At 55.4% G+C, this 9,932-nt stretch overlaps 1 protein-coding gene across 6 annotated transcripts in view; it reads right to left on the reverse strand.

The window, feature by feature from the left end:
• The window catches only part of STK32C (serine/threonine kinase 32C), a 65,612-nt gene extending 59,445 nt beyond the window's left edge, over positions 1–6,167 (reverse strand). For all 6 annotated transcript variants that reach the window (XR_014884893.1, XR_014884892.1, XM_085230097.1 and 3 more), the window contains exon 1: positions 5,850–6,167. Coding sequence is in view for 3 of the 6 variants with exons in the window: in XM_085230095.1 (XP_085086221.1) it covers positions 5,850–5,934 (85 nt within the window). In the remaining 3 variants the exon portion in view is untranslated. The remainder of the gene's footprint in view (positions 1–5,849) is intronic.
• Between the last annotated feature and the right edge of the window lie 3,765 nt (positions 6,168–9,932).

The following is a 9,932-nucleotide window of genomic DNA, read 5'->3' on the forward strand; positions in this document are numbered from 1 at the left end:
ACCAGCCCTGGACAACACGTGCTCCACTCACACTGGAGGAACTTGCTGCAGGTTAACACAGAACTGCTCGGAGCACACGAACTCACTGCTGGTGCCCACAGAGCCAAACAAGGTTATTTTTTGAGCCACAAATGATCAGCTTCCAGAACTGTCATTTGAGCTGTGAATACATCAGTACGTGGTGTTCCACTTAATTACACGGGCTGGCTGACCATCACCCACAAGGACTCAGTTGGACCAGCGGGCTGCTGAAGTCACAGCATCACTCAGCACCTCATCCCTCTGCTGGTCCAGGTGTGGGAAAAGCCCCCGAAGAACCACACGGAGGTGACTCAGCACATCAACGTTCTGGCACTGTCAGATCTCACTGCTTAGCACTGCTCACAGCCGTCTGTTCCCACACATCCCGAGCAGTTTTAGTTTTCCATAACTGTCACGTAAAACAATTTAATTCTTGAAGAATTAAAGTGGGACAGGAGAAGAGGATGCTGACATTTATCTTCTCCTGTGAGGAGACACTAAGGTGCTCACAAGCCACACGCCCTCCGTTGGGGAGACGAAGGCTGAAGCACAGGTTGGCTGTCAGCTCCCCTCCTCACAGCTCCCTGCTGCACACCTACCCACACACAGCACAGAAGCACTCGGATTCACACTTCTGTCAGCACTGCCGGGTGCATTTACCTCCCCGTGACCTGCACATCACACAGCAGGCAATTATTATGTAGTTATTATCCATAATTAGTGGTGCTCTGCCACAGGGGTCCTGGGGCAAGGCAGGAAAACCATTCCACAAGAAACAGACGCTGAAAAGGAACCGTTCTCCACATCGTACACACAGACATGCAGTGTGCACCGCCCCTGGATGTCTGCGACCACCATCATGTGAGAACTACACCAGCTGTGTGCAGCTGTGAAGTGCTCATCGCTTCAGAAGTTCCACACAGTAGAAGCATCAAATCGACACAAATCAACACCTTTCACTTCCAAGGTTGTAATTTTTAACTTACAAAAGCTGACGTTATGCACCACACGACCTGCACCTCCACGTGCCAGGCACCCGCCGCCCTTGGGTCTCAGCACTGCCTGGAAGCACGCACGACAGCTCCTGTTCAGCTCCATTTAATTGCACTCGTAGCCCCTGGAAAACTCAGCTGCAGACACCAGGGGAAGCAGCAGCAGAACAAGGTCATCACACCAGTAACACAACAGGCTGCCCTGGGCTGGGGGTCCCGATCCTGCAGCTGTTCAGACCCCTGGGGACGTGGCACAGAGGGATGTGGGCAGTGGATCTCAGGGGGCTCTTCCAGCCTGAAAGGTTCTGTACTTCTGCCATTCTAATGTGATAAATAAGGTGTTTAAGCCCCTAAAAGCATGTTCTTCAGTGCTATTCTCAGTTCACAAACAGATTGTTTTAAGCAGACTGTAGTGATTGGGACCTTTAGAGAAGAGGTGAAGTATCAATTTGATCTGACATTCTGCCTGTATCTTTGATTACTTTCTCTGATCTGCCTTCTCCATTCCAATAAAGCCAGCATCCCATGAATCGCAGTCGGATCTGTTAACTTTTCCGTATTTGACTTCAGGAAAGCAGCCTCAGCTGCCCCCTGGTTTTCAGCTGACCGTCTGAAAGCACAACTGCCAGAAAGCTCCCAATTGCCAGAGGGAGCAAAGTGCCTCCTGCTCCAGGCAGGCCAGGCAGCAGAACGTGTGACAAGAACCTGCTCTGGGTAAACCGTGCTCCAAAAAGGGCCACGGATCTGCAAGAAGAAAGATCCTTTACAAAAAAGGAACACAAAGAAACAAATGACAACACAGAACACAGCTTTTCTGACACCTCCTTGCAATTCTCACTCCCTCCTCCTCCCCCCAGACACTTACTTAGTTACCACTTTGATACAGAAAGCCTTTATTCCTCTTGTTCTTAAATAACAGGCAGCAAACGCATCTGCGCTCCCAACCCACAGCCGCGCAGTCAGGCTGCAGACAAGCTCTGCCTTCCAGCTGGACACGCTGCCGTTAGATCAGAAAACAGGAAGCAGGAGGAGAAATAAAAGCGTGGTTTGGCAGCCCGACACGACGTAACTCCCGCCTGCGAGAGGGCGGCTTGGAGAGGCAGCTGCCGGCCCCGCTCCGTTCCGCCCCCCGCAACTCCTCGAGCCGCCCGCTGCCACGCGGCGCCGGGCAGAGCCGCACAGCCACCGGCACAGCGCTCGGGACTGACCGCGAGGTGGTCGCAGCACGTTACCCCAGAGCTGCGACTTGCCGCCCGTTTCCACGGGGACGGAGCGGAGCAGCCGCGGGCCGCCTCGCCTCCCGGGGTGCGCGAGCACGGCGGCACCGAGCGGAGCGGCGTGCGGGGCGGCGTGCGGGACGTGCGGGGCGGCCCGGCACCGAGCGGCACCGCCCGTCTGCTGCGGGCACTGAGCGCCAGCCGCCATCTACCGCCAGCAGGACGCGACTCCCCGGTGCCCGGCCAGGGCTGGTCCCACCTGAGCAAAGAGCTCCGTTCCTCAACAGGGGAAACCACAACTCCCGCAGTCACATCGCCAGCCCTGTGCTGCGTACCGGCCTGCCGGAGCTGAGCTGCTGGGAGCCTCCGTCAGGAGCGAGGCTGGGGAACGAGAAAGGTGAAGCCGGCAGAGCAGTGTCACAGTGCTGGCACGCAACTGTCGACACAGACATTGATGGCGACAAAAACAATTAGGCTGCCACATTGACACCCCGTAAATCTGCTTCGAATGTGAGACAGTGCCACCACGTCGGCATGGAGCCCTGGGATCGGCCCGGGTCAGCAGAAGCCGAAGGTAGAACAACGCCGGATGACTTTGCACATTGCCCCTCGTGTGCTGTGCACGGCTGTAGGAGCCACTGTGAGATGGGAGGAGCCCCGGCCTGCTCACACTTCGGGTATGGGGAACACACACACCCCGGGCTGTGCTCACACACACACACACACCCCGGGCTGTGCTCACACACACACACACACACACACCCGGGCTGTGCTCACACACACACACACACACACACCCCGGGCTGTGCTCACACACACACACACCCCGGGCTGTGCTCACACACACACACACACACAACACCCCGGGCTGTGCTCACACACATACACACACACACACCCCGGGCTGTGCTCACACACACACACACACCCCGGGCTGTGCTCACACACACACACACACCCCGGCTGTGCTCACACACACACACACACACACACACCCGGGCTGTGCTCACACACACACACACACACACACCCGGGCTGTGCTCACACACACACACACACACACACCCCGGGCTGTGCTCACACACACACACGCACCCCGGGCTGTGCTCCCCTTGCCATGCACTTCTACTGCTCAGCTCAGCTCCTCAGCCCAGCTCACCTGTAAGCAGTTCCTAACATAGCTGGGTTGAAGCATTCCTGTTAGCTTCATAACAACAGTTTTCTGCATTTGGGAAAGCAAACAAACAAACAGAGAAACAAACCAACGACTTGTTTGTTCCTTTCCCTGCCCCCATGAACGACAAAAACATATAAACCCCACAACACACAGAAAACTCAGTGCCTCTGCCCCGAAGGAAGCCTTGGGGAGGGAATGGAGGCACCGGGCTGTGCCACCTCTGCTTCTGAGAGCCAGCTCCTGGGCCAGGCAACAAGATTTCTAAAGGCTTTCATGGTTATAAATAAGAAACCCTACAAAACCCTTACAGAAAGAGATCCATTCTTCCCAGTATGAAACAGTTCACAGAGATAATGACCAACACACTGCCATACATGTGCAGGCTTCCTACACCCTGCCCCAGCTGCAGCACATAGCAGCTTTGGGAGCACTCAGCCCTACAGGGTTGGGTTTGTTAGGTTTTTTAGACCTTTGATTTTTTTTCCTTTATGTTTTTTTCTCTTTTACACCCAATTGAGAAAATTAGGCTCAGCCTCACCCAACTCTTCTGGCACCTCATCCCTGGGCGGCAGCACCCAAATGGACACATCTCTATCAGCTGCTGTCTGTGCACTGGAAGCGCCTGGTGCCGATACTCACAGAGATGACAGAACCCATCTCTGCACGTACTGCTGCCTTCAAGAAGCAAACACCAGACGCGCTGCTGCCCTCCTATCGCAGTCAGCTTTCCAACACTTTGCATCCCAGCTCTGAAACCCTCAAAATTATTTCAAAGATTTTATCAGCAAACAGCAAAACACGCGCTGCAGTCTTGCACAGCACCAGGAACATGAGCGTCAGAGGGAGGCAGGGAGCCGCTCCCCAGGGGGTTCGGATCAGCCCCAGCAGTGCCAACAGAAGCAGCTGTGTTGGGGCAGCGCATGGCACGGCACCCAGCCTGAGGGCAGTGAGGAGCAGAACGCCGCTGGTCAGTGCCAGCCTGCTCCGTGCAGGGGCTGCACAGCCCCGGTGCCCAGGTGGGTGGCAGGAAAGCTGAGCGGGGCTGCGCCACTGCTGCACCCAGCACTGCCTCGACCCCTGAAAAACAGCCCGATGTCCTGCAGAGAACAGGACACCATGCTGACAGAGCTGGAGGGAGCAGACAGGAGAAGCAAATGACAGACGGAGCTTTCCCTGGGAGTCACGACCTGCAGCGCTCCGTGCCACAATTAAATGGAGCGCAGCAGCCCAGGACCACAGGCTGCAGTCACACAGCAGCACAGCATGGAGCAGCAGCATGGGACCAGAGTCGGGCAGGCAGTTCCCAGCCCAGAGCCCTGCCCGAGTCAGCCAGGCAAGGCAGCACCAAGCATTTCTACGCCCTAACCTGCACGTGGCAGCATACTGAGCTGAAGGCAATCTCTGGACCTTGTGTTATTACTCATGAGAAGAAGCGTTCACCTTCTCTTTACACACACTCTTCCACAACTGAAAGGAGTCGGACGCTGGCTTAGGGCAGCTGGGCTCTTGTATGTGCATCACTGGGAAACCTCAGGTTAAATGTCACATCCTCACCTATTCATTTTTTATATTCTTTATTATTTACTTAAAATCATCAGCGCTGGCCATCATTTCGCACAATGTCACACACAGAGCCGAAGTATAACCGCCTTCTTTATCTCAGGAACTTGCTGGGACGTCTTAAGGGATCTCCATAGCAACCATGCTGCGCAGCAAATCGGCGTGCAGCCGAACAGCACCACGGAGCACAGCAGGCACACGGAGCAGCAGCGCCGGTGACCATCGCAGAGCACTGCTCGCAATCCCCGTTATCAGCGCCAGCAGCTTTTGGCCAGCGGCGGTTCACCCGCAGAGCTCCATTTCTCCGCACGGGCTGCGTGCAGTCGCAGCTCAGAGCGCAGCGTCGTCTGAATTCCGGAGCAAAGTCCCCACCTCGCGCCGCTCACCGCTCCTGCCGACGGCCCGCATCCACGGTCAAACCGTTTCACAACACCCCGTGAAGCGCGCAGGGCAGCGCGGTGCCGGCCTTACACACGGCTCCGACAACTGACGGGAGCTGGGGACCGGCGGTGCTCCCCGCAACGCCCGCTGCTTCGCACCGCGCTCAGCCCGCAGCGCACCGCTCTGCGAGCCGGGACTCCGACACGCAGCTCCTCTACGGCCCAGCGGTAACGGAGACAAACGAGGGCGAATTACCGCCACGCCGGCGGCTCCCCGCGCCCGACGAACGGCCGCGGTGCTTCCCGGCCCCGCGCGCACATCCCGCACGTCTCCCCGCACCGCCCCGCCTCCCCCGGCCGCTCCGCTCCAACTTTCCCTCCCGCGGCCCCGCGCCGCCGTTCCGACCCGAACTTTCCCGGGCCGCCCAGCCCCGCTCGGCCGCTCCCCGCGGATCCGCCTCGCGCCGCCGGGCCCCGCAACAGGTGCGGGCGGGACGCTCACCGTCCTCCCGCTCGTCGAACACGGGTCTCTTGGAGGAGGAGGCGCTCGCTCCCATCCTCTTCTTCCACTTGCCCCAGTGGAACATCGGGCCGAGCGGATGGCATGCCCCGCGCGCCGCTCCCCGCCGGCCGGCGGCTCCCGCGAGCGGGACCGAGCGGGACGAACGGCCCCGAGCCGCGCTCAGCCGCCCCGCGCGCCGCGGCCGCCGGCCCGCATAGCAGCCCCGCTCCTCCTGCCCGCGGCGGCTGCCGCAGCGCGGGGCGGCGGGGACGGCGAGCGCGGCCGGGCGGGGCGGGGCGGGGCGGGGCGGGGCGGAGGAGGGCCGGGAGTGGCGGCACGCGGCGGCACGCAGCGCCCCCAGCGGCGGCAGGAGGACAGCGGCGCTCCAGGTGCGGTGGGCGGCGCGGCGCGGAGCCGCCCGCTCTGCTGACTTCCCGCCTCGGGCGCGCGGTGGACGTGGCGGCACGCGGCCGCTGTGCGTGGAAGCGGCGCTCGCGCGGCTGGGAGCGGTCGGCGCGAGTCGGCTCTGACCTTAACCCGGCTGTCTGAAGGCGGCCGTGTGCGTTGTCCTGTTTGTAACAAATTGGAGAAGGAAGCTTTCTCTTGCACGGAGGTTCCCCAGCGTTTCAGCATCTCCTCACCGGAGAGATCTCTGTTGCCGCACTCTCGAGGACGTGCCATAGAACCAGTGCCCTGATGGGAGGTTGTGCCGGGGTGGGCAGAGGCCCCAGGTAGCAGCAATAGGATGAGAGGTGCTGGCCTCACATTGCACCAGGGAGGCTCAGGTTGGGTATCAGAGCAACGTCTGCTCCAGAGAGCGGCCAGGCGCTGGCACAGCTGCCCAGGGGTGGGCAGTCCTTGTCCATGGAGGTGTTCAGAGCTGCAGGGATGTGGCACTGAGGGACGTGGGCTGTGGGACTGTGGGCTGGTGGGGCTGGGGGTCTCAGAGGGCTTTTCCAGCCTGCACTGTTCTGTGATTCTGTTATTCTAAGCTTGGATTTGGGAAAGCCAGCCAGGCCTGGAGTTTGCAGTTCAGGACTGAACTGCTGATTCCACTCATCGCTGTAACGTGACACGGGTGCAACGCAGAGCCATGCGGGTGTGTAGCAGAAACGCAAAGTCACGGCCTGAAGCAGCGGTGGAGCCCCTGGTGGGAGGCAGGGCCAGACCAGGGGAGCTCAGCTGCGTGCAATGTACCTGAATGACAGGAAGGGCTGGAGCCAGGATCCACCCCTCCCAGACCTCATTTAAGGGCTGGCAGTGGCACTGAAGGTACCTTGCTGGAGGTCTCTGCCTGCCTGAGGTTTTCCAAAGGTAACCAAGTTTTTTTCCTTTGTTTTTGTGTTCTCAGTCGTTGCATTTCAGCTTGTTCTTCTTTGTTGCAGCCTTGGACTTTACTATTCTGTTATTGTTGCTGTATTTTCTATCATGTTATGGTATTTCAGGGTGCGATGCGAGAATTTCAATTAAATTAGGAAAATAAGCAGTGATGAAGTGTCAGCTTTTCCACCCAGTTCTCCCAGCTGTGTATTGAAGCCATAGCAAGGACACAGCTGTCAGTTCCACCTGTTATCCCTTGAGAGGGCTCAGCATGACCCTGACCCGACTTCGCAGCTTTTAAGATTTGTGCTGGGCTTTTTTGTGGCATGTTGTGAAATGGGGGTGTTGGTTACTGCACCCTTAGGGCAAATGTGTCACGAGTCAGTCGTTATTTAAAACTGTGGGAGTTGTACAAGGCTCAAAACCAAAGGGTGTAATTTATGAATGGTTTTCTAAAGGCAAAAAATAGTTCTTAAGGACTATGTACAAAATCAAGAAGAACAGCTCTCAGATAAAGGAGAGAGCATGCTTGCACAAATGGTGACTTTTCTTTGTTTGGGATCATTTTGCTTTTTAAATATATTGCAAGTGTCTGAGGATCAGGTTTCACTCTTCTGTTCCTCTTCCTGTTACGATCTGTAGGAGAATCGCAGAGGTGCCATTCCATGGCTGTGCTCTGCTTTCCATCCTGTGTTTCTTCTTATGTACTAATCAATATTTGGGCAACCAAAGCCACAGTCTGACTTATGGTCTGTGATGTCTGCAAGATTCTCTGTTGCAGGAGAGGAGTGGGAGATAAGGAGCAGACTGCGTGGTAGGAGAGAGCTTCGTGCCACCACCTCCCTTTGGTTTCTTTACCTGAGGGACTGGAGGTGCTTCAACGTTTGTTGTTTTTTTAATAGCTGTTTTTGCTTCATTACAAGTGTGGTAATGAGTTTTACCTTCATAAGGACTCTTCAAATGGGAGATAAACTGCTTTCCAGGCAGCTAACCGCAGTGCTCCAGGCACGTCCTGGTGCGCGCCTTGGAATCCCAAGGAAACTTCCATCTAGTTGTTATCCTCATGACAAGATCTGCCTGCCCGTGAGGCCTATCCACTGCATAGCCAAGGAAATCAGAATTTTAGTGTTGCCTTCCAAAGAAATGAGCATCAGATGCTTAACACCGCCCACGGTCACAGAGGCGTTTCTCTAGGCACTGCCTGCTCCTGCACTGCTCAGCTAGAGCAGCCCTTGGCTTTGATGTGGGGCTCTGCCTGGAGCACTGCCCAGCTCTGGGCCTTAACTCCATTTTTATCTGAGCAATAATATTGAAATTTTCGGGAGGAGTGCTATCCTGAATAAAAAACTGGGTGAGATGTGTGTGCGTTGAATCAGACAGTCCTTCCCAGGTGTACATCCACTGGGTTTTGGCTCTCGCTTTGATTTGAGGTAGGATATTCTGGCTCTAAATAGCAAACCAGGTATTTGGAGCTGTTGTGAAATGCTGGCACATCACAGGATCATAGAATAATTAAGGTTGGAAAGGACCTCTAAGGTCACCCAGGCCTGCAGCAATCACAGGGTTGTTGTAACTGAAGCACAGGACCCAGCACTCGGTCTTGGTAAAACTCCTACAATGGGCCTCAGGCCATTAATCCAGTTTGTTTTGAGCTGTGACCATTACAGACCGTACCACGAATAAGAGAAGAAGTTCAGAACGGTTCTCCCAGGGCTTCATGATACAGCAGAGAATCCAGGATTCGTCTGAATTGTTCATGATGTTCCAGTTTGATAATCAATAGTTTTGCTTATGCTCTTAAATCCCATCTGACAACATCTAAATGATGAAGAGGAGATGGTTAGAGGGGAAATGAGACATGTGAACGTTTGCTTTGGAGAATTTGTGGAAGGGAAAGGGGGGAAAAAACAACACCGTTGCCATTAAGCACAGCGTTATTCTATAGGCTCTGCGCTGCAGTGGTGCTCTCTCCTTTGGGCAGAGCTGCCCCAGTCACCCGCTTCTATTCAGAAGTGACGTTCATATCCAGTCTGTGGACATGCAGGGTGTTACGTAACCTTTTCAGTTCTCGTTCTGTTAACACCTTGCAAATAAATTCTGATTTATTTTGCGTTCTAACTCTCCTTGTACTCCTGAATAATTCAGACCCAGCTCTATTGTTGTCTCCTCCTCTGTACCAGAAGAAATGTGAAGGAGAAAATCCTCACCATCTTGGATCCGTTTCCCTAATTACGAACCAGAGAATGCTGGATCACAGTTGCCCAACAGTTGCCAGTTATTTCAGTGGTGCAAAATCTTTTCCAGAAAAGCCAAATGTTGCTGCCCTTTTTCCTCTCGGAGTGCAACATCTGTCCTCACCCGCAGTGTGAGGGTGCTGGAGGTTCGTGCGTGCAGTCATCATTATTTCTGCAGCAGAACTGTATGTGTTCTATTTCTGACACTGGAAATGGGGTTCCCTTCCTCCTCCTTGGGCACATGTGCCTTGTGCTGCTATTCACAGCAACATGCAGGGAAGGATGTTCAGCCCTTGCTGGGCAGCTGCACTTCAGACCAGGAGTGGCAGTGCAGATTGCCAACCACAGCAACTCTATTACAGTGATTTCATGGAAGCGTGCATTCAGTAATGGCTATTAATCATATGGGAAAGAAAGAAAGGTGTATAAACTGTTCTATGGTAGTGCATTAGAACTGCTGGATCACGGCCTGAACCTCTGATTGATCACCTGAGGCGAGCAGTGAGTCAGCCAGGGGAGCACAGGTGAA

This window comes from Meleagris gallopavo, chromosome 8 (genome assembly GCF_905368555.1).
Source record: "Meleagris gallopavo chromosome 8, MGAL_WU_HG_1.1, whole genome shotgun sequence".
In the NCBI taxonomy this organism is placed as follows: Eukaryota; Metazoa; Chordata; class Aves; order Galliformes; family Phasianidae; genus Meleagris; species Meleagris gallopavo.